Consider the following 26115-nt stretch of genomic DNA (forward strand, 5'->3'; position numbering starts at 1 on the left):
CAAACAGACTCTGCAGCATGCATATTACATGTGCCTGTCCCCTGTCCAGCTCCAGACTGGCAGCAGCCTGGTTCTGCCCTCACTGGAACAAAATCCGTATCCCCTGGAGACCCAGAGCTGCAAACAGGGAACTGACTTTGGTTGTGACTGTAGCACCAGTGGTCCCAGTACCCTGCGTCAGCTCTGGGCACGGAAAGAAGTGACAGGCTTCTGCCCCTGGATGCAGAGCCTGCTGTATGTCCATGCAGCAGTGATCTGTGGGGATGGCGCAACTCCTGCACGGGAAGTGGGACATGGGAGAGTTACCTGCTCATTAACACTGCCTGGATATGAAGAGCAGCCCACCAGGAAGCACCCCAGGAGTGGATGGGGACACTGCTGAGCTCTCCACAACCTCTTCCAGTGGGACTGACACAAACTGGGCTCAGCACTGACCACAGCATCCATATCCCAATGCCAACCTGTATACCTGCCAGCACATGGGGCAGGACCCCAGGTGTGGCTGGGCAGCCAGTGTAGGGGGCTGTCTGCCCAGGGACTGGTGGAAAAGGGCGTTTGCAGCTGCAGCACTGGGGCATGGAGAGGAATTACCTTCCAGCATCTCCTGCAGCCGCCAGCTACTCTTAGGCACTTTCAGGACCAACCCCACACAGTCCTCCTGGCTGTGTCCTCACCTCGCTCTAGTCCCCCTTTCCTCCACTCTCTGGCTTCACCCCTCAACCAATGGCACCGCAGCCTCCAGCCATCAGCATCCTGTGGATACCAAGCTGGTACCAGGCTGGCACTGGGCTGGCACCAGGCCCCGCAGGGCTGCCCGGAGCAGAGCACAGTGCAGAGCAAGCAGGCAGCGGAGCTGGGAGATGCAGTCTAGGTGGTGCTATTTCTCTATTTTTGCACTGGTTGGGTTTGGGATTTTCCTCTCCCTATTCGCCTCCTTGGTCGTCTTCTTCTCCTCTCTCTTTTTTTTTTTTTTTTTCTTTTCCTTTTCTAAAAATACTTGACAGCGATTGAAAGGTCCCTTTAATCGAGGCCACAGAGCCCTTATTAAGGGCACGGGTCGGGGTGCTGGGCCGTGCCCAGCATAACGGCTTCATTAAACCCTGCGAAAACTAATATTTATGGAATCAAATTTATGGAGGCCGAGGCCGAACTTGTGGCCTTTAATGTGTGTCGGAAGCTCAAATCCAGCCGGCTCCAGGGAGGAGGGGGTGGGGACAGGGAAGGAGACCCCAGCAGGCCAGGCTGGGACAATGCGAGGTGACACTTCCCGCAGCTGGCGTCAACCTGGGCCGGGAAGGCACCTTGTCCCCATTCTGGAGCCATGGGGCTGGGGGTATTGGCAGAGCTCTTTTTCCTACTGACAATTCTGATCTGCTTTCATCTCTGCTCCTGCAGCCCATCCTTCCCATGCCCTGGGACAGGATGTGTTTCAGCAGCAGGTCCTTGCCTGCAGCTCATGCCCTCCAAGCAGTGCTGACCCATGTTGGAGATGGGGCACAGCCCCAGCTCTTTCACCCAGGAGAAAGCAATGTGGTTGGGAAAGCCCAGAGAGCCCCAGTGCCCCCGTTGCCCTACAGCCCACAGGCGCCTGTTCCAAAGGTTCCTGGGTTGTACTCAGACAGGACAAGGCAGGACACAAGGGTATAGGCTTGTGTGGATCCCCACTCCATGGCTTCCCTTCCCATCACCCACTCTGCCCCGCATGCTGCTCCCTTGGAGAGGAAGTATAAAAACCTCTCGCCCTGGGACTGGCCGGCCATGGCCCTGCAAAGGCCCTTTCATTCCCCTTCTACAGACACAGGGGCTGCTCCGGATGTTTTTGTTTCCCCCTTGCTGCCCTTGAGAGAAAGCAGTGAGCCTGCGGCCAGCCCAGCCCAGGGGAGCCAGGGGCAGGCAGGGGCACGGGACCCTGCTGCTATTTTAGGAGCTGGACTGGGTATGGGAGTGGCTTCCCAGCTTCAAAGGGAAGCACGTGGAGGCAAGAGCTGGGAGAGGAGAGGAAGGGTTAATGCATATATGGAGGGATGAACGGATGGATGGACGGATGGATGGATGGACTGAAGGATAGAGGGAGGGAAGGAGGGAGGGAGGGATGATCGAGGGATGCAAGGAAAGATGAAGGAAAGAATGGATGGAAGGAGGAATGGATGATGAAGAGATGGAGGGAAGGATGGAAGGAAGGATGGAAGGAAGGAAGGAAGGAAGGAAGGAAGGAAGGAAGGAAGGAAGGAAGGAAGGAAGGAAGGAAGGAAGGAAGGAAGGAAGGAAGGAAGGAAGGAAGGAAGGAAGGAAGGAAGGAAGGAAGGAAGGAAGGAAGGAAGGAAGGAAGGAAGGAAGGAAGGAAGGAAGGAAGGAAGGAAGGAAGGAAGGAAGGAAGGAAGGAAGGAAGGAAGGAAGGAAGGAAGGAAGGAAGGAAGGAAGGAAGGAAGGAAGGAAGGAAGGAAGGAAGGAAGGAAGGAAGGAAGGAAGGAAGGAAGGAAGGAAGGATGGACGGTGTGTGAGGGGGTAGAAATTATACTTTGAATACAGAGAGAATCTATAATATGCTGCACCAGAGGTTGCACCCCTGTCTCAGCACCATGGGCTGAGGGGGGCAGAGCAGAGGAAGAAGGAACATCACCCAGATGCAGACCTTTATTGCAAAGGGCAGGACTTTGTCTTCCAGCCAAAGGAACACCTCACCAGAGCCCTGCAGTTTCTGTCTGGGCACCCACCTGGTAGCATCCCTCCCACTACCCCCAGGTCCAGCACGAGCTCCACATAGGCAGCCTGGGATCTGCATCTGGGCAGAAGCACAAAGAATTCCCTGAGATATTAACAGGTGGACAAAAAATTCCTTCTCCTCGGCAGTGGGGAATGACCCCAGAAGAATCCACAGGGAGATGCAGATGAGGCATAGGACATGTGGTGATCCACACAGCCTTTCTTAGGTGCTGTGGGACAGAGACCCTCAGGACAGCAGCAGCAACCTTTCAGCTGAAGAGCCCTTTTGCCTTCTTCGGCTTGGCCTTGGCCACAGGTAGTCGGGGCTTCTGCACTGGGGAGGAGGTCGGCTGTGAGCAAAGGGGAGGCAATGTCAGCCCCCTGGGGGGGTTGGTGCAGGATGGGTGCAAATGGGAGCAGTGACACCCCATGGGGAAGTGCAACAGTACGTGTGTGCAACAAGCCCATGTGTCTCCCAGTCAGTGTATACAGGGAGTGCGATGTGCTAGAAATCAACCCAAGCCCACCGGCCCACCTTGGTGGGGCACAGGGCTGGGCTGCACAAGGCTGGGCACTGAGGGCAGCAGAGCATGCAACAGCTGGCTTCAATCCCCTGCCAGTGCATGAAGCCCCATCCCTCTGCTGGCAAGAACAGGCTGTTCCCAGCATCGTGCTCACCGTGGCTTCCTTGCTCAAAGATGCTGTTTCGTCCACTGGCGACTGGGGCGCCGGGTCGGGGTGCCCTGAGGTTTCTGCAGCAGGCGCCAGGTCCTCAGTGTCCTCTGGTGCCGGAAGGGAGAGATGCAATTTGGGGTTGAGCTGAGGAAACACAGAGTATCACCCAAGCCCATGCTGGGAACAAAGGGAGCTCAGCTCAAAGTAAAGGGGAGTCGGTTGCATCCAGGACCTCATTCCCGTTCCCCTGGGAAGGGGGCTTGACCCAGGAGTATTCCACATTCCCCCACTTCCCAGCCAGGAGCTCCTCACCTGGGTGATGCCGTTTCCGAGCCAGCTTGGCCTCCTGCAGCGTCACTGCCATGTAGAGCTGCCGCAGAGCGGAGGTGAATGCGTGTCCATCTCCTGCACTGCAGATTTGGGGCAGGCTCTGTGGAGAGGCCAGACACAGTCACCCCACTGCCAGCATTAGGGTCTGGAACAACCCCGGGGGCAGCCAGCTCCTGCCAGACCACCCTGCCTTGTGCTGGACAGCAGGGAAGGGGCTGTGTGTGCCTACCTGCAGGACTCTGCGCTTCACCGTGGAGACCACAACATGGTTCTGCCCTGATGCTGCACGACCACTTGCAGGCATGCAGATGCTCCCTAGTTGTGCATGCACATGCTCACATGGGCACACACGCACACACACACACAGCTGCACACCTGCTCTGCCTTCCCATTAGGAGGAAGATGGCAGAGGTCAGGGCAGCTGCTCGCATGGTCATTCATGAGCTGCTGAAGATAAGATCACATGGGAAGGGCTGTGGCTTCCCCAGCAGAAGCAGTGTGGAGGCATGCTGATAAGGCACAAAAGCTTTTGGCATGGGCAGGACCCCAGGCACACTGGGGGGCAAGGAGCCCCTGCCTTGTCACAGTCTCCTGTGCAGCGATGCCTGCACAAGCAGCATAAGCCACATCCAGTGCTGATGCAGAGAAATCCCCCTCATGCCCGTGCCCGCTGAGGGATGCTGCTCTCAGCATAAGGGCTGTGTCAACATGTGCAGGGACCTTGGAGGATGCCTAGGGCACAACAGCTATGAAGGGGTGCAGGAAAGTAGGTGTGCTTGCAGGGCTGGGGAAATGCATCTGAGGGGGGTTGCTCAGTGATGTGCAGCCGTACACATGTGCAGGTGTATGCATGTGTGATGAGTGTAGCTAGGGATGCACGTGGGGCTGTTTGTGTCTCCATGTATGTGTGTGTGTCAAAGGTCCGGCAGTAACCTCTGCACAGCTCCACACCCAAACAGCAGGGGAACAAAGTGTAACAGATAAGGCTGATTCCTCCCCAGGATGGGGAAGCGGGGAGGGGATGGGGACACTCAGACCCACTCAAGGCCAGAGCCCAGAGCCTGGGACAGCATCCCAAGGGCAGAGCGGGCAGGCAAAGACCCTTGGCACTCTGTGCTAGGAAGGGAGGGCAGTGATAGCGTCCAGAATGGCACCTTCTCCGCAGCTCTCAGACTTCCTGCTGGAGTAGAAAGCATGGAAGACCTTTTAGCTGCAGGACAGACAAGTCATTGGGGCCTGCTTTTTGGCCAGCATCTGTGTCCCTGCCCACTGCCAAAGGAGACAGCAGTGCTCTGGTCCAAGCCCTACAGCGTCCTTGGGGCTGCTCACCACCCTGCATTGCCACCTCTGGGCTTTGTGCAATGCTGGCACAGCATGAGATCCAGGAGAGGATGAGGGATGCTGAGCGCCTTGCACATCCCCGGGAGCTCTCGCACTAGATGTCTCAGACTCCCAGGGCCAGGGTTGCTCCTGAGGCTGCAAAAGCAGTGTCCAATGCTGGGAAGGAGATTGACTGTACTTCAAAGGCAGCAGAGGGGCTGGCATCGGGTGGCCGATACAGCCTAGATCAAAGGCATGAACTGGAGTCATAATTCAGAGAAAAGCAAACAGCAGCTCCCAGGAAAGCCAGGAACGGCAGCAGAGTGAGCAAAGTGTACCAGATAGCACTGTGTGGGTCAGTGCCCTTGTGGGACAGGGGAGTCCCTGCACAGCCACTTGGTGCTGGTGCCAGCACCCTGCTGCTGTCCCCTGCCACTGAGCAATCCCTGGGAGCAGTCAGGGCTGCAGGTACAGGGCCTGTGGCTCTGGGAAGGGGCTGCTGAAAGCCTGCGCTGGAATCTGGGAGTCAGCAGGCAGCTCTGAGCCATTGGGCAGGGTGGGATGGGAAGCTGCTAGGCACGGACCTGAAGGGAAATCAATGAATTTATGAGCAGAGCTGGAAGAGTTTCTCCATAGAGCTGTGACTCAGCAGGGAGCAGAGTGTGCTGTGCCAGCCAGTGGCCACCTGATGGCCCCGGAGGATGTGAGGGACAAGAAGGTCTCCTCAGAGGGGCTGGTAGAGAGACAAGATGTGGCTGTGGGTGACATCTCCTTTCTACTTGCCCCATGGCTTCAGCACATCGCAGAGCCATACCCTGCTGCAGCCAGTCTGTTGTCCCCAGTATGGCTTCAGCCCTGACTGCTGGAGCCTTTTGTTTTTCTCTGATTACTTCTCTGTGGGAACCGGGACACAAGGGGTGCCAGCCAGGTTCCCCCACTGTGGTGCCTGGAGAGCTGGCAGGGGGGGTCACCCCATGTTATGACTACCTGCCTGCAAGGCCAAGAGCAGTGCCCCAGTATCAGGAGCTGCTCAAGGCTGCGGCACCGGCACGGGATGCTCAGTAGCACAGCCTGAACACTGCGATTAGCCAAGCTGGGGGGGCTGCCCGGGAAGGGGGGGCTAGGGCACTGCACCTGTGCTCAGCAAGGACAGCTCACAAGGAGATGCAGCCCAGACACAGCATTCATCCCCATCGCCCTGCCTTCACCCATCCCTGCTCACACTCCCTTTGCAAGGGCCCGTAAGAGATGTTGCAAGGGCCCGTAAGAGATGGGACTTCGGATGTCCCCTTGTCCATGTCACCCATGGGTGAAGCAGCGTCACCATCCCCTGGCACAGGGCTGCAGGACGGAGGGGCCGTGCTGGGCCCCCACGCTCGTGCCAAGCACCAGAGTCTAAATCGGTCGCGCTCAAAGCTGGGGACTGACCCTTTCATTATCACACCAGACGTTCGAAGCGGTTACCAACATTCTTCACTGCAAACCCCACATTCCTATTTTTTAATATATTTTTAACTGGAAAACAGAGTGAACAGGGCCTGTTTGGAAATTACAGCCTGGCTGCTGTGGCTTGTATGTCAGATCTGCCCACATTCCCGTGGCCAGCCTCAGCACATGCTCCACAGGGGCACACTTAATAATTCCTACAGGGGCCAGGAGCCAAGGGGTGTGTGCCACAGGGGGAGAATGGGGGGGGTGGAAGGCTTTCCCGGGTTGGCCCCAACAGCAGATCTGCAGAAGCAGCGTAGTGGAGCAGTGGCCTGGGAGCAGGATGAGCATGGCAGTTGGCACTGCACTGACATAGCAAAGTCTGGTGATACTGCAGCAAGCAGCCTGTGGTGGGCAGGAGAATGGCTTCATTGCTGGGGCGTTGCTGTGCCTCATGGCTTGGCTGCTACCACCCTCCCCGTCGCAGGCTTTGTGCTGCCAAAGATTCACCCTGGGACAAGCAGAGAAGAACACAGGTCTGTGCCACCAGCAAAGGGTCCTACCTGTGGGAGGACACATTCGAGTTGCTACCTTCTGGTTGGGATCAAGGGAAGAGACAATAGAGGGATGTGCCCAAGCTTTGACCCTGCAATGTCCCCAGCACCTCATCCCATGCAGGCATGCAGCAGCAGCAGCCAGGAGAGGCGCTGGCACGGTGCAGGAAGGGTAGGATGGCCAGGGCTTCCCCGGCATGGAGCCAGCACTGCACACACCTGGCAGGAAGCGTCTGTGCCGGCTGGAGAAGGCAGCCCGGAGCTCAGAGAGGTGATAGAGGTGATGGGGTCACCCCAGGGAACAGCAGGCGGCAAAGCCAGGGCGGCCAAGAGGCACAGCCTGGCACAGCTTGACACGGCACGGCACGGCACAGCCTGGCTCGGCCCCACACTCCTCCCGGCAATACTCATGGCCCTGCTGTGGGTGATGTTTTCCTTTCCCCCTACTTTCAAGGCCTTTCCAGCAAGCAAATGTCAGGCGCATAAAGAGCGGCACTGTGAGCGGAAGATGGAGCGAGAATGCCTGCCCGCGTCCCTCCGTAAGTGCCGTCTCACACTTCATCAAGGCGGCCTTTGCGAGCGAGGCACCCGCTTAACAACCAGCAGTCTATGCAGCCCGGTGACCGCAGCGGCCCGCTGCTCAATACTCTTTTCTTTTCCCCTTGTGCTGTTCCCGCGGGTTGGATTACAGCATGCAGCGCATTGTGCTGCTGCACGGTAGTGGGGATGCTGGGGTCCTGCCCTGCCCTGCCCTGCCCTCCTGCTGCTCTTCCAGGTCCCAGGGATGAATCCAGGGGAAAGGAGAGTCGGTGAGGCAATGGTACAGCTGCACCAGGGACAAGGGGCTGCTGTGGCACACCCAGTTCCATGCTGGCTGCAGGCATGTGCCAGCCCTGAACCCAGCATCCAGCTTTTCCTGGGGACCCCTCTTGGCAAGGTAGCTGGCTGGTTCATGCCAGCTTGCTACTGTGTAGGGTGGACACATCACCCAGCTCCATTATTGCAGGGTTGCGCTGTGAGGCATGCCAGCTCATGCTGGTTTATTATTGTCCATCCAGGAAAGCTGGACACATAGCGCCAGTTTGTTATTGTAGGGTTTCTCAGGAAGGTCGGCCAGCTCATCCTGGCTTGTTATTGCTCAGGGCACCTAGGGGGCTGGCCAAGAAACTTCCTGCAAAGTGGGGTGACGGAAACGAAGCCACACCTGATGAATCACATGGGTGCCACGCGGCAATAAGGGACAGTGGCGAGTGGGATGCTGTGCCCTAGCTCCACCCAGCACAGACAAGCTCATGGCTCCCCTGGGGCAGAGATACTGGCTGAGAAGTGAGAACATGGGGCAGGGAGGGGACAACTGGGGCTTGTGCCATGCCAGCAGGAGAGGATGGGCAGAGCAGCCCCTTGGAAAGCAAAGCCTGAGAGTGGTGGGGGGTACTGCACCTAGCATGATCCTGAGCCAACTGGGGATTAGCTGCACCACCAAGGCTCCAAGCAGAAGAAGCTTGGGGCTGAGCCAAGTGAGATTAGGAGCTCTGGGGCAAATTTGGGTGCGCTCAGGACCAGGCTGAGCTGCTCCTCCCTGGTGGCTTTGCAGTTCCTTCCTGGCATGGGTGCAACCGGCCAGGGGGGGCTGCCCCTGGGACACTGTCCCATCCTCAACCGAAACTGCAGCAGGAAATGTAGAGGGGACAGCAGGGCTAATCCCTGAGCTAATACAGGCATCTTGCTGGCAGAGTGGGTTAGCAGTACAGGGTCTGACGTGCCCCAGAAGCACTGGCACCACTGCTGGCACCACCACTGAGTCACTGTCACCTCTCCTTGCTGGTGACAGCCCATGTTTCCCATTTCCTGCAGCCAGCACCATCCCTGGCATGGTACCACCTTGCCCAGAGAATACAGGGACACACCCCCTTCATCACCAGTGCCATGGTGATGCAGATGTCCCTTCTGGGTGGTGACCAGGTGAGTCTGGTGGCCAGTGTCCCTGCAGGCACTGATCAACTGTGCCCATGCCCAGGTACCCCCATGGTGCCTAGTTTTTCCCCTAGTGCCCAAATGTCCACCTGAGCAGAGCCCACCTGTGGCAGTGCCCAAATGTCCACCTGAGCAGAGCCCACCTGTGGCAGTGCCCAGGTGTCCCTGTGATGCCCAGCTGTCCCATGGGCAGTGCCCAGCTGCTCAGCACAGATGTTGGGTTTTGGCCAGGCAGCAGATTGAGTGTCAGGCTTGCTCTCAGCACAGCAGCAGTGGCAGGAGGCTAGGCTGCCTGGCGAGCACACAGCCCCTTCATTCATGGCAAAAATAGCCCCCCGGGGTGTGGTCCAACCTGGAAAAGCCCCCTCCAGCCTGGCCAGCCCATGTTTATTCAGCAGGGGACGCGCTGCTCTCCCCCTGACCGTGGCCCCATGCCGTCTCCGTGCCAGAGCAGACGTTCTTGGATGCAGTTCCCTGGGTCCCCCTGGCCAAAACACACAGGCTGGGGCATGGGGTGGCAAAGTCCTAAAAAGCACTGGGTTTGTCTCCAGGAGGAGCAGCCCCCAGTGATGTCATGAGAGTTTGCGAGCGGCCACATGAAAGGGGCTCACTGCCCAGGAAATCCATGGGCCTGCGTTCCACCAGACAAGCCAGTGATTCTTCAGCAAGCAGGGAAGGAAATCTCGGAGAGCCCAAGCCAAGCCCTGGGGATAACCCTCCTTCTTCATAGTCCCTCAGGCCCTCACCCCTGTTCCGCCTTCCTTATCCAAATCTTAGCCCCAAAGACCCCAGCATCCCAACAGTGGGAGCATCCATCAGTGGATGCAGGGGGTGATTTAGGGCCAGGGCGCACTGCTGGCAGATAAACAGGGATGAAGCAGAGTAGAGGATTCTCTTTCAGGAGGGATTATGACAGGGACAGCTGGGAACACACAGACTCAGTCCCCTACCCCCTCCCCAACTCGACCTGCTCTAGCATGCACCGAAGACATGAGCTCTGAAACCAAATCAGGTGCCACAGGACCCCCTCCCCATTTATAGTTGGGGTGCAGGCTGCCACACCTGGAGAGCAGGGCATGCTCTGCCTTCTTCATCCCCCCCATGCAGAACCGTCCTGGCTCTGCAGCCCAGCTCCACGGACCCCTTGCTGCACGGGCACTGAGGATGGTGATCTCACCCATCTCCGACCCAGGGAAGGAGGGGAACTCAGGCTTTGGGACTGCCAATCACCAGCACTACAAATGTGCCCTCAGAAGGAAAACAAAGTAAAAGCAAAATAAAAACAGAGAGGTGAAAAATTTCTTGACATTTCTCTCCTGTGAGTCCCCAGGGCCGGCAGAGAGGCGAGAGTCTCCAGCGTTTGTCAAGCAAACACTTTCACACCCCAGGCCACGCTCGGCATGCTGCCGCTGGAATGCCAAATATATATTTAAGCCCTGCTCATCAAAGGAGCCTGTTCGGAGTCGGTCTCGGGCAATGTGCATGTGGGTTTGGCCCAGAGCAAAAACCAGAGGCGCTGAGAACATTGCTTGGGGATGAGAGACAGCGTGAGCGCACGGAGGAGATAAGTGACAGCCTCCAAGGCCATGCGCCCGTAGGTCGCGGACTGGGCACGAGATACCTGCTGCATTATCAGCTCGTGTCGCACCATGGGGTGGGGATGTTTAGGCTGGAGGACGGCCAGTGGCAGCTCTGCATTCCATGCTGTAAACCCAGCCAGAGCTGAATGAGCTCAGCCAGCAATGCAGGGTGCAGGGGGATGAGCAGGAAGTGGCACCGGGAGAGAACAATCGCGGAAAGGAGGGCTGGCTGAGCACATCATGGTACTCATATCGGGAGGTGACAAGTGTCCTTGGGCTGCAGGTCAGAGTTGGCCAGGAAAGAAGATCATTGCCACAAGCAAACCCAGCACGCTGGTGCTGTGAAATCAGGCATTACACGCTTGTTGCCCACAGCAGGAGCAGTTCATTGGTGTTACATGAGGATAACCCTGGCCAGGGGGAGCCCATAGGGGTCTGACCCTGCGCAGCCGTGCCCCCGCCCGGGTTCATCCCCAGGTGAGGGGAAGGAGCGCAGGGCAGTGGGTTGGATTTCAGGCACCTGCTGCAAATAAAACACCCTGTCAGGAGCATCCCCTCTTAAGAAAGAGATGGGGTCCCAGCGGGGCTGCGGGGACATAGAGGGACCACACCCCCATCTATCTCTGCCCTGTGAGGTTTAGTTTTGGAAGCTGAGCAGCACCTGCAGGGCTGGGGCAAGGTGCAGGATGTTCCCAGCCACTTCCCACAGCTCTCATGGCTGCCATGCTGTCAAAGACTACGGAATCCAAATTCTGAACTCTGTGACAGCAGCATTGCTCTGCTCCATGCTCACCCAGAGTAGGGATGCTGGCCAGCTCTTCATGCATGGCGAAGAGGAAATCACACCCAGCCCGGCAGCATGCCTGGAGTGCTGCCAGGCTCTCTTCCTCCTGCTGCACGGACGTTTCCTCCTGCTCCTCCATTCGTCCACCTTGGTGCCTCCTATGCTAAGGATCTGTGCGCTCTGCTCTCATCCCCATGCTCCAGCCCTTGCCTGCTCCATGCAGCAATGCCTTGCACTGATGGGTTTGCCCACCCCTTTTTAAAAGCCTTGCTGTTTCCATTCTACATTTTTCTACTTCCTTTTTGTTCAGCGTAGGATTATTTATCATCAGCCCCAAAACAGTGTGGCCATGGTCCCCTCAAACCCCCTGCCTCCAGAAGCTGAGGATGCGAGCCTCTCTTACCACCTCAAAACACAAAAAACATGTCTCTTCAGTGGATGCCAGCACATCTACAGCTCAAGAAAGAGAACAGGAATCAATTACAAGCCTGGCAAAGGCAGCGCTGCTCTGGGACTCCAGCACCAGCTCCGTGCCCACGTGGCACTGCACTGGGTGCACTGCGGCTGAGAGCAGCCCACCTTCTGTCGGCATACCCCACAGCCCCCAGGGTGCAGATGTGCCAGCAGCTGGCAGGGACACACAGGGGAACCACTTGAAAGCCATGGTAGGAACGTGCTGGTAAACCAAGGCCACTCCTCTGCTTTCCAGAGCACTTCTCCGCATGTTATTTATAGATTGTGCTCCGGGTGCCCACCCAAAGGGAGTTCAACCCGTAAGGTGCACACTCTTTGCCTGCTCTGCCTTGGAGCTCCCAGCAGCCTCAGTCAGAACTGCCCCAGATCCACTTGGGAACTGGGATGCTCACAGCATGGCTTCACAGCCTGCACAGTGGGACTGCTGCCTTGCTCTGGCCACCTGCATGCAGCACAGGAACACAGAGATGGACTTGGAGAAGGGCACGAGGACTCCTAGCATCTCCCAAGGGCCATGGGATAATGATGCTCCTGCAGCAACATGTGTCCCCAGCACCAATCAGGAGCAGGTTGCTGAGTGTATTCCACAAGCGTGTGGACTATGGGGGAGTACGGGTCTTCTGCAGCTTGCCCTTCATGCTATGCATATCCCACTGATACTGGTGATGGGAATAGAGCCCTCTAAAGCATCTCCTCAGCACCCGCACATCCCGATTACCAGCCCCGAGTGGACCTGAGTCCTTCCACCGCAACCACAGAGGGGAAAGTTTCCCAATTAAAAACCTAAAACTGGCAACAAGGTGCCCATGGCAGGAACCTTTTAAACTGGCCATTAAACTTTATAAGTTAGACGGGCACCGGGAGCAAGCAGCAGAGCTGCAGGAAAACAAGCCGCCCCTCCTCAGGCAGCCTAACCACGGCTGTCCCCAAAGCCACAGAGCTGACGTCACGGCATGACCTCACCCCGTCACCCACTGCCTGGCCAGCCTCAGCCCCATGTTTACCCCTGCCTGGCCCCAATGCTGTCCCTCGCAGCCTGCTTTCCCTTTGAGGTCAGCAGCCCCAGGGCCTGGCGAGGAAGAGGAAAAGAGCAGAAAGACGGAAACCAAACCTCATTGCCCACAAAGGCGGGCTGCAAAACACGGAGCCCTGGTAGCTCCCTCCCAGCCCTACTTCTCCCGGCCATGTGCTCCCCTCCTGCCGTAAGGGAGGTAGCCTTGAGGGACCATCGGTGCACAGCTCTCATCCCAGCTGTGTCTCGCAGATCCTGCCCTGGCCATGCCTATTGCTGTTCTCCTGTTTTCCTGCAGATGGGCTGAGAGTGAATATCAGAGTCAGGCAGGGATGCTCTGCAGGTACCCATGAGGATCTGCATCCCAAGGGGCTACATGCCTGCCCCCAGACCTGCTGGGATAAAGCTGGGGACATGTAGCCAGACCCATGACACTGGATTTTGGCTGGAGGAGCAGAAAGACAGAACACCAAGACACCAGGACATCTGCCTCTGGATCTCTCCAAATTGCCATCATCTTCAGCCAGGAACAGGTGTGCCTGCGGTGCCACATTACCCTGCTTGGCAAGGTGGAAGCTCAGCCAGGGAGGGATGAAATTGGTCTGGCAGTGATGCTGGAAGAGCACCATGACATTTTTTGGATCATGAGAGCAGCCAGGGGACAGCACTGGGAGCCCAAGCCCTGCACAAAGCCTGACTGACGTGCTCAGCTTGGAGCTGCGCGTTGCCAGAAAATGAGAGAGAGCCACAAAACCCACAGGGGCTCACGGGGGGATAGTGAGGGAAAGAGCAGGGGCAGCTGCAGCAAGCACACGGCACTGGTCAGAACAGGCTGGGAAGCCACTGTCCCTATGTGCTGCTGTGCAGAGCCACACAGGGCACATTTTGCCCGCTGTCACCTCTACCAGAGGTTTGTGGGTTGCATTTATAGCCTCAGCCACAGACCCTGTCCCCAAAGCATCCGTATCCTCTGGACCGCATGGCGCTGGCCTGCATCCCTCAGCCCGCAGCATTTGGGGAGTGGGCACCCACTGCCAGCCCTCAGTGCCTGGCACATGGGTGCACGCACGCACACACACTGCTTGCACCCTGTGAGCATCGATCAGTGGGGAAGCACATACACACACTCACAAACAGGGCAGCGTCTGCAAACAACTGCTTGTTAAGTTAAAATTAAACTCTGCACAAATATTGACCTTTGGAGGGGACACAAACCCTGCCGATATATTTACCAGCTTTATAAATGGGCCTGACCACAGTGCCCTATACGCCGGGCTGCAGGAGACAAAGGTTGTGGAGGTGCCCAGATGGCATCCCACCATCAAGGGGCTCTGCCTGGACGACACCACCGTGACCCTCAGCTGCCTCCCTGCCCTAAAGCGAGGCTCACCCTGGGAACGGTCTGACTCCAAGGATGCACAGAGCAATTTGGTTGTCACAGGACAAGTGATGAGTTCTTCTTCTAGGAGAGTTCCCCTAGGACTCCTGTTGGGCACCCAGTTGGTCATCTAGCCAACAAAAGGGCTCTGCACATCCAAGGGGCCCGGCATGATGGTGCCCAGTCCCAAGACGCAGAGGGACGCACAGCACATACAGCAGGGGATGCCCGAGTTCCAACTCTCGGAAATACTGAATAAAGTCTTATTCAGGCTGATGTAAAACACTGTTAAAACACACAAAAATCCTTTGAGTAATGGGCGAGCGGGAAAGAGGCATCTATAATTAACAGTAACTGTTCGAGACGGTCGCTGCCCAGTGATGTGTACTGTGCAAAACCACTTGAAAAGGCCCCGTCTGAAAAGCGAAGCCTGGGGTTTTTCAAGAAGCCCGTCATGTAACCATCCTGGCCCTTCCAAAATAATTCTGCCATATTAAAAAAACCCAAAACCTCAGCTTAATCGCCCTGCACCACTGGGACCAGAGAGCTCTGAGGAGAGGGGAAGGGAAGCACAACCGGCTTCCAATTAGAGCCTCGTTAGAAAGGAAAGCTGGAGAGCTATTAGAGAGCAAGCCGGGAGTGAGCCCAGCCTTGGAAGCTGGAAGGAACATCCCCACCGCCCTGCCCCATTGGTGGGCACAGTGGGACACGGGGGTGGTGGGGTCCCAGCTGTGGGCACTGAGCAGAAGGATGGGAGAGACCCTTGGGGGACTGCTGCAGGTGCAGGGGTCAAATCCCCCTGGGATGCACTGGCACTGAATGGGGCAGGTTTGGGGATGCTCAAGGGGGAGCTGGGGACAGAGAAGAGGGAGAAGATGGGGAACTGGGGCTGTAGTCTTTGCGGTGTCCTCCCACCTGCAGAAACACAAGGACCAGAGATCGCACATGGTCTGCAAAGCCACAGCTTTGCCCAGCCCTGGCTGGCAGCTACACGGGGAGAGAAACCTCACGGCAAGCGCGTCCCTCCACACCTTGCCCCTCAAGTCCCCATCTCTCCCACACAGTGCTTTCCCATTCCCCAAGCTTGGTGCAGCAGCCACAGCCAGACACCAGAGCGCGGCCAGCTTGCCGCAGGTGCCAGGGCATCGCCCGCATCGCAGATTCGGCCACAGCATCCGCTTGCTTCATCGGCTCACAGCTTAATTGCACCCAGCGGCCCTGCCGGCCGGGGCAGGCACTGGGCACCCACTCTCCGGCTGCAGCCTGGCCCCAGGGCTGGGCGGGAGGCACACTGCCCGGAGCAGCCTCCCCTTCCCATCCCACAGCCTGGGACCCATCCAACACAAAGTTAATTTCTAACCATGGGTAACCACCAATGCCCAAGCAGGGATGATTTATCCCCTATCTGCCTGAGTCGGATTTATGAGCCACACATCCCCCAGGCTGCGATAAAGGCCATGTCTGTGCTCCTCCATCCCCTCTCTGCCCATAGCCCCTCCGTGTGGACCTGCTGCCCCTTCCTCCCTTCCCCCCCCCATTTGCAAGCCTTTCCCCAGTGCGGAAACCTGACAGCCCACAGAAGAACAGTAAACAGCACAGAAAATAACACCCGCAAGGAGCCCAAGCAGAGACACGCTGGCCAGAGAAGCCACAAATGGTTCCTGCTTTCGGGACCTGCTCAGGAAAACAGAGTGGGGTGGACCCCAGGCTTTCAGCAGCCTTTGAAAGGGGCGAGGGGAGACGCTATGAATAGCTGAGGCCATGCTGGGGATGGCGGGGCAATGAGGACCAGTCCCCACAGCATCAAATAGAGGCAGCCCCAAGTGGGAGCAGGCATTTCCCTTGCAAATGGGACCACTGATAAACAGTGGAAAATTACTTGGTGCATCATCAACATGGTGTGAAGATGGCGGGATCAGGAGCCCAAAGCAGGGCCAGATACTGTTCGTGCTTACCCTTGCATGGGGGGCTGAGCAGAGCGTGACAAGGGAAGGCAGGCCCCAACTGCACAGCACAGGACAGAGCCCTGCAGAAGCAAGAAGCAGGGTGGAAGGAGGGGCCATGTCACAGCTCTCAGGGCAGGACTTTGGCAGCCCCTCACCATCCCCAAGCCCTCTGCAGAGCTGATAGCGGCAGCTCTGGCAAGAGAGAGAAGAGAGCCTTGTTCTGAGGCCAAGACTAAGGCGATTCAGTGCTCTGGTCCCCAGAGGTTTCTCAGGTGAAACCTGTCTCTGTAATGGCTGTGTCTGTAAAATGTATGGAAATGCCCATAAAACCTGTATCAAATGCTGCATGGATATATATGGACATATGAAATTAGGAGTGCATGGGGAATTGGGGCAAGACGGCTCCCTCCGAGCCATAAACATGCACCAGAAAGAGGCAGGAGTTGCAGCAGCTCCAGGAGTTGCACAGACGGGACAGCACTTCATGGAGCTGGGGCACGGGCACCACGGCTCCGGCCATTGGCACCACGGGATGCCACCAGGGCATGGAGACCTCACCACGGGGCAGCACGGAGACAGAGCCCTGCAGCAGGCTTGGCATCCTTTGCCCTGACACCCCAGCCCCTTGTCGCATGCAACAGGAGGTCCTGGCATCTGCTGAGGGAAGATGCATGTCAATGCCTACAGCCCTGGTGTATGCCCAGCATACACCTGGCAAAATCAGGGTGATAACAGCAGAAGTAACTCCAGACCCAGTCACCTCACTACCTCTGTGCAGCTCTGCTCTGCGCTATGCTGTTCACCTCAGGGTGCATTGCACTGTAGCTCCAAAGCACAAGAGTTGTGGCCTGTGCATGGGGAATGCGGGATGTATTTGATTCCACAGCAATGGGATCACCTAAATACCCCAGACAGCAGCAGCTCTCCGTGTTATCAATATCTGAGAGCCATCAGGAGCCTGAAGTGAGGGATCTGAGGACAGAGGAGAGATGCAGGGGCAGTGGGAAGATAACCACCAGTCCCCATCGGGAAGAAGAGATGCTCTAACAGCCCTGTGGGGTGCATAAATCCACACACTGCAAATCCTGCTGGGTTTGATATAGCAGCCATGGGAATGCAGCAACCCCTACGCCCCATCTGCAAGGGAAAGTGTGGGTATGAGAATACAGCAGGGTATCATTCAGAGCAAGCAACTTCTATTTTTACCCTGAGGGCATTTGCATCAAATGCAAAGCACATGTGCAACCCCAAACCTGCAGAGATACAGAAGTGTACCTACATCACAGGAAACTCTTGGGGTCTCTCTGCTTGCCTGCTGGTCTTCACACCCACTTCAGCGAGCAGAGCCTTACCACCATCAGTATCCCACTGTATGAACCTGCCATGAGCCAGGTGAGACCTTATGACCCTCTGCAGCAGATTTGCCTTTTCCTACAATCCCATGACTTCAAGAGCTGAGGTTTATATGAAAACACCAAATATCAACGTGCTTTGCAGCAAAATCATAAATAAATAGGCAAATCCCTGCCAAGGATTAAGCAATACATCACAAGAGCAGCTGAGCCATGGCAGGCTGCTGTTTGCTCCCTGCACCGCACTGGGCAGAACCCAATTGGCTCCCTTCCTTCTTCCCTTGCCCTAGCAGAGACCTGCAGCTGGACCCCAAACCCAGCCCTTCACAGCTTCCAGAAACCCTTCAAATCCTCGTAGCCCTCCTAAAGCAAAAAATGGGCTGAGAACCCCCAAATTTGGGGCTTAACCCTGCTTATCCACTCTGATCACCCAAGAGAGCTCAGCACAGAGGGACCTGTATGCCCTCAGAGCCCTTGTGCTGCAGGGAAGCCCAGGGCAGGAACAAGCCCCAGGCACGTTCCAGTTCCAAACCCAAACCTGGCAGGGCACAGGCTGCGTCTCGGCTGCCATCAGCATGGGGCTGTGCTCAGAGATTGGGGGAAAGCCCGCTGGTCACTCCACCCCACATCTCTGCTGCGTGGCAGCTGCTGCATGGCTCTCACTAAGGGGACAAAGTGCTTCTGCAAGGCACAGCTCTGCTGCTAGGGAGCATCCCTGTGTGAGGGCAGCAACAGGGCGATGCAGAAATGCAAAGCTAAGGACACGCCGAGGCAGCATGGGCAGTGCCAAGGCTGCAGGGGTGCAGAGCAGAGGTGCAAAGCCAGGATGCGGAACCGCAGCGCCGACGCTTGCAGCAACAGTGCCCGGGATGCAGCGAAGTGGTGCTGGGATGCAGAGCTGCAGTGCAATGCTGCAGAGCTGCACAGCCGCAGCAGCACGCAGCCGGGAGCCGAGGGCCACCAGCCTTCTGCAGCTGGTGACAGGGCGCCATCTGCCGTGTCCTTGTCACACACTGCTGTCCCCAAAGCACCAGGCTGAGCCAACATTACATTTGGCCGCGCAAACGCAGCGTTAGCCTCACGTGAATTCTGGCTGCCTGCTGCCAGCAGCAAAGTGGCATGCCCGTCTGCAGCCCTGTCCCTTGTCCCCTACCTCTCCAGCAGCTTGGGGTGTGCACATCTGCAATGCACCTGCACATTGCATGTGCAGATGTGGTACTGCACCGGCCAAACCAGGGATGCTTCCCAGGGAGCAGAGGGTGCACAGGGCCACCTGCAATCCCCTGGCACAGCTTGGAGACAACGCAGAGGTCCCTGGGCACGGCAGCAGGCTCCTGTGCTCAGCCAGTGCAGTGTGAGGTCACACCCAGGCCTGTGAACCCAGGCAGGCACAGGAGGAACCTTCAAGTCGCACAATTCCTATATTATGTAGTACTAATAAAAAAAAAAAAAGGGGGGGGGGGGGGGAGTAGGGCTTGAAGTTTTCTTAGTGCCACATAGTAAAGTATTTATAGCAATCCAGGCGTGAATGGGCTGCTCACAGGCCACACTCCTCCTCGGCGTCAGGATCTCCAGGAATTATTCTGTGCAGTCACATTGTTGTATTCACCCCGAGATTGAGTTTAATTACAGACAGGCGGGCAAACAGGCTGTCAGTGTTCCAGCCTCGCCGGCAGAAGGGCGACTGAGCTGCCTTTAATGAACAGATTTTAAAAAGACCCAGGGCTGAAAGAGTGAGGGGGGGAAGGAAGGGGAGGGGGGGCGGGGCGTGGGCCTCTGGAAAAGGCACGGGGTGAGCAGGGGGACAGGGCTGGGATGCAGACAACAGGATGGTGGTGGGCACATGGAGGGAGAGGTGCGTGGCTGAGCTCTGCCCAGATGTGGCACGGCTGCTCCAGATGCAGGAACGTGCACAGTGCGGGATGGCAGATCCTTTCGGAGACCCAAAGAAAAAGGGGTTGGGGAGGGCTCCCAACTTATTACAGAGCAGGGTATAAACAGAACAAATAAATATAGAGCTGCTTTATTACAAGGCCGACCATCTCTGGTGGCTGGCTGATTACAGGGCAGGCTACTCCAGCGCTACCCAAGCCCGGACCTCAATAAAGGCCAGATTGGAGCTGCCTTCTGCTCATTTACAACTCTGCCATGCTGCTCAGCCCCGTGTGTGCCCACTGCTCTGCACCCCATCACCGGGATGCAGCAGTGGGGAGAATGAAAGTTTAAACAAATAGTGAATAAGCGACGAATAGGGCAGGCGGGATCAGCAGCCTGGCAGACACGCTCTAAAAATACCGTTTATTTTCCTAAGGACTTCCAAAACTGGTGATTTCCAAAATAAAATAAAGGGATAAAAACTATAAGAATTATAGATGCATCGTGGGGGTGGGAGGGGGGAAGACCCAAGAACAAGGAAAGAAAAACACCCTGATGAGTAAGGCGCACGCATGACGTACATAAATCCACCGGGACGGAAAGGCACACACGGGAGCGGCACACGTGCAGGGCTGCTCCACAGGCTGCACACAGCCAGCTCTCTGCTCTCCCTGGAGCTGAGGGCATTCACCTCCATGCACACACACACACACATGCATCTTTCCAGGGCTGAAAGGGCACTTTGTCTCCTAGTCCCCAGCCGGGCTCCCAAGCCATTCCGCAGCCCCAAGGGCTCCCGCGACCACCTTGGTGCTGAATCCCTGCGCCTGACGCCAAGCCCCCAGCATGCCCACAGCTGATGGGGGAAAGGGAGAGTGGCACGTCCGTGGGACTGTGGGCCGGGAGGCTTCAAAGGAGTTGATTTAGTATTGTTTCACCTGCCTTGAAATGGGCGCTTGAGTGAGGGATGGAGGTTGCCTAGGGTCATCCTGGCTCTGAACAGAGCCCTTATAGCGTGAGGAACAAGAAAGTAGCTGCTCTGGTAGGAGGTGGTCCTCTGGGCACAGCTCATGGGACAAGTCCCATGTCCCCCATGTTCTGTTGTACCAAGGGCACTCTTCCCCAGACAGCTCCTTGCTGTGATGGACACGTCACTCCAGTCACCAGTTCCATTGGGGTCCCCGTGGTGCCTCAGCACTGTTGCACTGCTAGGCTGAAGATGGAGAGATGAGCAGGCAGTGCCAGCTCTGCTCCCAGCTCTTCGGCACTTGGCAAGACTTCCAGCTTCAAACGCATCACCATTTTCCCAGGGTCCCCACCCCACATGCTGCCCACCATGCCCAGCAACCCCATATGGCCACAGAGCTCTGACTGCCCTTTCCTCGCAGCACCGACTGCCCTGACAACAGTGAAGATACAAAGGGCAAAGCAAGGCAGAGCAGAACCCCAAATCTGCTATGGGATGGCAACACCCGTGCACACCAGGCCACCTGTATCCTTTCTGCCCTTTCACCGCTGCTGCCCTCCACTCTCACCTGCACTGCTCAGGACCGGAGCTGTCACACAGTCAGCCCCCCCTCGTCCCCCGGCCCAGAGAGCGGAAAGCAGATCCTTGCAAAGGGCAGCTAATGCGGAAGCTGTTCGCATCCCGTAGTGTGATCCCGGCGGGTGAGGAGCAGGGCAGCTCCTGGGTCGTCAGGTTATCGGATGATAACAAGGCAGCGCAGCCTGAGCACGCGACTTCCAGCAATGCAAGGCTGCTTCCTTTGTTTTGGGAAAACAAGAGGGGAACAAGACCTTTTCTGGCACGTTCTTGCCCGGTCTGAAACTGTCCCCCGTTTGCACCAGCTCTGTCCCCCTGCCCCATCCCAGCGCTGTGGCCACAGGATGATGGGGACAGAGCCAGCCTTGGCCCTTTCCACCTCTCTCAGTCCCAGAGAGACCAGGACACCGTGCTTTGTGCCATGGGGACCCTGCCTGGGCCAGCTTAGCTCACCGCTCTCCCCAACCCCAAAGGTGGGGTGAGCCCCCTGCCCATGCAGGGAGCAGCACGGGGCTCAGTAGCCGTCCCCTCATCCCTTGCAGCCGTACCCCCACACCCCAGAGAGCTGCGGGTTGGATAGGGGTATGGGAGCCCCCCTTCCCCTTCCCCAGCAGAGGAGGAGGAGGAAACATAATAAGAAAAATAAAATTTATAAGCCAGGCAGTAATTACAGCGTGGCTACAAAAGGCTGCCTCGTCAGGGCCATCATTATGTGGCTAAATTTAACGCCCCGTGGCTGCTCGCGGGGGGAGCCGCGTCCCGGGGCTCTGAGCATCCACACAGACGCCGGCCCCGCTACCTTCTCTCCGTGCCGGCAGGGCAGCGCAGCTGAACGGCAGCCAAGAAAGCCATAAAGCAGGTCAGAATTTTTTTAATAGTCTATTTACCAAGATGCTGTTTTTACTGCCGAGGTTTCTCTCGTTTTATCTCTGGCTTTTTTTTTTTCTTCTCTCTCTTTTTCCCCTGACTCCTGAACAGACTGGGCTGTATTTTCTGGTTTAGGTTCCTCTCTCTCACTTGCTCTAAATACTATTTTCAGAACTCTAATTTTATATGGTATGTCCCTTTTTTTTTTTTTTTCCTCTTTTTTTTTTTTTTTTTGGTAAATATTTGCCATGACTAAGCCAGGACACATCCCGTTTAAAAGGCTCCCATCCCACAAAACATCAGCCCTTTAATGACATGAATCTCATTAGCTCTCCCCATGAAAAGAGGTATAGAAAGGGAGCATCACTCGGTCCCTCTGGATTCCTGTATCTGCACAGACGTATATTTAGCCGTGTGTACTGTACAGTCACAGAAGAGGACAGTCTGGGCACACGCACACCACCCCATTCACATAGGAGGACCAAGAGCAGGGGCCCCTGGGATGGGCTCTGTGGCCAGTGGGTTTTGGGATATCCGTCTGTCTGGGATGGGTTTGGGAATGGCTCTGAGCCCCGCAAAAGCCAGGCCGGGCCCTGGGAGCTGTGGCCAAGCACAGAGGAGCCTCAGAGCCCCTCCAGGCTGGGCTTTGGGATCTTCTGGGGCCAAGCATGGGGCAGGCAGAGCCCATCCAGATCCATGCTTGGGCTCCTCCAGCCTTCCTCCCAGCAAGGCCCACTAATTCAGTCTCACTCTTTGTCTCTATCCATAGCAGCATCCTTTCCACCCTACAGTTCCTTACTGGGCATGGTCAACCCTACTATAGCATGGTCATTACTTCCTCAGCATGACCATCTTCCTTGGTGTGGTCTTTCCTTCCTCGCCACGGCCAGCCCTTCCTTGATATCGTAATTACTCCCATGCCGTGGTCACCCTTCCTCTTGACTCATGCTCTCAATTGCTAACTGGTACCAGAGGTGGAATCCTTAGGAGATGCCATGGGCTTCTCCGTGGCTGAGATGTCACCCACACAGCCTGAAGTCAAAAGCAGCAGGAGACGCCCATGGAGAAGAAAGGAAATGTCCACAGTGAAGAGCGGAGATGTCCTTGGAGAAGAGTGAAGATCTCCACGAAAAAGAATTTGCTCTTTCTTTCCCAGGTCCTGTCTGTTTGCTCCCCATTTTTAGTCTAACCAGGTTATGGCGCTTAAGCTTCACTGCACCCCTATGCACATCTATGTGAGCACTCCTCCACACTCTGGGGGAGACAGTAAGAGAATTAACCCCACATCTGGCTGCAGACAGGCTGCGCTGCTGCAGGAAGTGCCATAATATAGAGCACCGGAGGAGCTAAGGTGCACAAGGAGAGCCCCACCTGGCCGAGCAAGCGGCTTCAGAGCTGGAGCTTTCTGGAAAAGTGCAGCCATCCTATGCGTGAGCCATAGCCAGGCTTCAGCACGTGTACCAGGAAGGGCTGTGCACTCCCCCCTAGCACACGGCAGCCAACATTAATTCATTAACAGTCCCATTAACACCCAGCTGTGGTTTCCCCCCAAACTCAGGCAGGGACCTGCTCCCCTGTGACAGCTGCTGACAGGCCAAGTTTCCACATTCAGTCCTTCTGGAGTTCTGTATAAAAATAAGTGGTGCTTTTTTAAATAGGAAAACTGTATTTCCCCTTTACGCACACCCGCACGCGCGCGCACACGTGCTGTGCTCACAGCAGGAATTTGCTCAAATTTCCCCCACCCACAAACACATCTTTGGCCAGAGACCAAACATGGGCATTTTGAGCCTGAAATATCAGGTTTTTCAGCACCCAGGTCACAAAAAGCTGGTGCTGCCCTGAGCTGCACTGAAACACATGCCCACTCCCACATCACCTGGCTTTGCCGTGCCCCTTCTCTTGCTGTGTCATGGGTGCCATACAGGGCCTGATCTTCTTCTGTCTGCCCAGCTCAGCCTCAGCATCCTTCCCATTGTCACCCCTGGGGGTGGGAAGCCCTCTGAGTTGCTGGTCCTGGCCAGGGCTTCATCCAGCATCCCCAGCAAAGCAGCCGTCAGCACATCCCCAGGAGTTGCCCTCAGTATCCCACAGTATCCCAGTATCTTGGGGAATAGTGCCCAATTCCTGACACCTAGTTTCTATTTCCTCCTTCTTCTCCTTTTTACTGCCTTTTCTTGGCAGTTGTGAGCACCAGCTACTCCAGTGCTTCCCGAGAAGATGCTCAGACAAGCACCCATCAGGACCTGGTACCCAATGCCTGTTTCGCCCCTCATCTTTCCCAGGCAGCCATGAGCACCGTGGTGGAGAGACAATACCTGGCCCTCCAAAAGCCCTAGACACAAAAGTACCCCCAAACCCTCTCCCTAACACGCTGAAGGCACCACAGCCTGCACTAGGGGAACTGGAGCTGGCCACTGCTTCAGCTCCCCAGGGAGGGCAGGGCAAGGGCCATATATCTCCCAAATACCAGGCCGCTAGCAAAACGCCCCGCATCCCTTTGATACAGAGGTGTTGGGCTCGCTGAGAGCCCTATAACTACTTGTGTCTTTAAATAGCAAAACTCACAAATGCCCCCATAGGGCTCGGTGTCTATAAGTTGTCTATATATTTGTGTACACACATGCACACAACACACAGAGATTTATTCGTGTTTTCAAAGCGGTTCAGGAGACATTCCAGGACGAAATTCCAGCCAGCACTGGAGCCAAGAACATCAGTCGCCCCGGCGCACGCTGCCCCCTCTGCCTGCGCACACACTAAATACGGAAAGGGAGAGGTATAAATAGGCAGAGAAATACATGAATGGCTCTGTTTCCTCACACAGATAAATAGTACACAAAGGTCCGAGCCGAGAGGGAGCAGGCGGCCTCAGGAATGCTATGGCTTTGCCGGGGCGTGTGCCTGGGGGGCAGGATGTGCCCCTGGGTGCGCAGCCGCCAGCCCAGATGCGCACAGTTGGATGGAGCCTATGCCTGCATGGGCAGGCAGAGAGCAGGGACCAAAATGACAAGAAAGTAATAATCTCATCCAGACCCAGCACAGGGGACGGAGAAGCTGCCACATCCTACACTGACACAGAGCAGTTCCTAATGGCCCTGTCACAGTTCATCTTGTTCTCCTCCCCAGTACCCCCTTTGCTCACAGGAGCCGCTGCCACATCCCAAGCTGCAGAGCTGGGAAAGGCACTGCCTTGAGCAGAGGAGAGGAGCAGATGACACCAATGCACTGTTCTCTCACCCACTCTTTTCTCTCCTCTGCTCCCAATACAGTTCAGGCCAGGCTCGGTTGCAGAGCTGGGAGCAGTGTGTAAACCATGGGGATGAGAGCCCCAGCCCAAGGGAGTGGGGCCGGGGGCTGTCAGGGCAGCAAGATTGCCCCTCACAAGGCCCTGCAGTTGCTCTGCTTTCCGGAGGGGGAAGGGGCTCTCCCCCTTCAATGCCGCCATTTGAGCTGAGGCCTGGCACTGACTCAAACCACTGCTTACTGACGCAAGATCAATCATCCCCTGCGTGGTCGATGCCCATGCATGGGCTGGGGCCACTGCTGCACCAGAGGGGCTCTGGGTCCTGCTGCCAGAATGCCTGTGACACCCCTCTGCTTGGGTGTAGTAACAACCAAAACATGGCAGAGTATCCTGGCACAGCATGGCACCATGTGGCACTGCATGACATAGAATTGCATGACACAGCATGGCAGAGTACAGCACAGTGTGTCATGGCCCAGCATGGCATAGCGTGGCATCACATGGCACAACATAGCATGGCATGGCATGACATGGCACACCATGACGGTACAGCATGGCATGGCATGACATAGCATTGTATTGCAAAGCACAGCATAGCATGGCATGGCACAGAGTGGATGAGAAAGCCCTCATATGCAAAGAAGGGCTCCCTGTTTGTGCCTGTACATCCCTGTACATGCACACTGGTGCATCTCCATGGATTATGCCACGATCCAGAGAGAATCGTCATAATGACCGAGCCCAAAATTTCATCCCCCAAAAAGTCTCCAGGTGACACGGGCTGCCTGTGCCCAGCTTGTGTCACATGCTCTCCAGGTCACGCATTGCAAGGACTGTGGCAGGACGCAGCCACAGCCACTGGGGTCAGGCTACCAGCCCCACACTGCAGCAGGCACCCTACAGGGTGCATCCTTAGCCCTAACAGGGCAGGATGGGCTGCCGTGATGGAGCAATCACAGTCAGCAGGCAGGCAGCCAGCAAGGCCCCAGCTGTGCCAGAGGGGGTTTGTTCCTTGCCCACGGTCTGGGCGCTATTTCGGGCAGCCCGCTGTCCCGCAGTGCCCATGCCAAGTC

At 56.6% G+C, this 26115-nt stretch overlaps 2 protein-coding genes across 7 annotated transcripts in view; both read right to left on the minus strand.

The window, feature by feature from the left end:
* Nucleotides 1-2616: 2616 nt before the first annotated feature.
* NHEJ1 (non-homologous end joining factor 1) overlaps nt 2617-26115 on the minus strand; it is a 31238-nt gene continuing 7739 nt past the window's right edge. For 3 of the 6 annotated variants that reach the window (XM_052675608.1, XM_052675610.1, XM_052675607.1), the window contains 3 exons: nt 3691-3808; nt 3382-3485; nt 2617-3053 (listed from right to left, as the gene is read on the minus strand). In XM_052675608.1, coding sequence (XP_052531568.1) covers nt 2973-3053; nt 3382-3485; nt 3691-3808 — 303 coding nt within the window. In that variant the 3' untranslated portion in view covers nt 2617-2972. Of the gene's footprint in view, nt 3054-3381; nt 3523-3690; nt 3809-26115 lie in introns of all 6 variants that reach the window. The other 3 variants (XM_052675609.1, XR_008204761.1, XR_008204762.1) reach the window with 3 other exon arrangements.
* LOC128076992 (uncharacterized) lies at nt 6286-24448 on the minus strand. The gene is made up of 2 exons (XM_052675605.1): nt 9113-24448; nt 6286-9073 (listed from the first exon to the last, which is right to left on the minus strand). Exon 1 carries the CDS (start codon nt 16810-16812, stop codon nt 15607-15609), a length of 1206 nt encoding a protein of 401 aa, XP_052531565.1. The 5' UTR covers nt 16813-24448; the 3' UTR covers nt 6286-9073; nt 9113-15606.

The sequence above is a fragment of the Tympanuchus pallidicinctus genome, unplaced genomic scaffold, assembly GCF_026119805.1.
Source record: "Tympanuchus pallidicinctus isolate F22 unplaced genomic scaffold, pur_lepc_1.0 scaffold15, whole genome shotgun sequence".
NCBI lineage: Eukaryota > Metazoa > Chordata > Aves > Galliformes > Phasianidae > Tympanuchus > Tympanuchus pallidicinctus.

Bases quoted from the DNA above. Each gene is read 5' to 3' on its own strand.
- LOC128076992 (XM_052675605.1), bottom strand. From the start codon at position 16,812: ATGCCAGGACCTCCTGTTGCATGCGACAAGGGGCTGGGGTGTCAGGGC.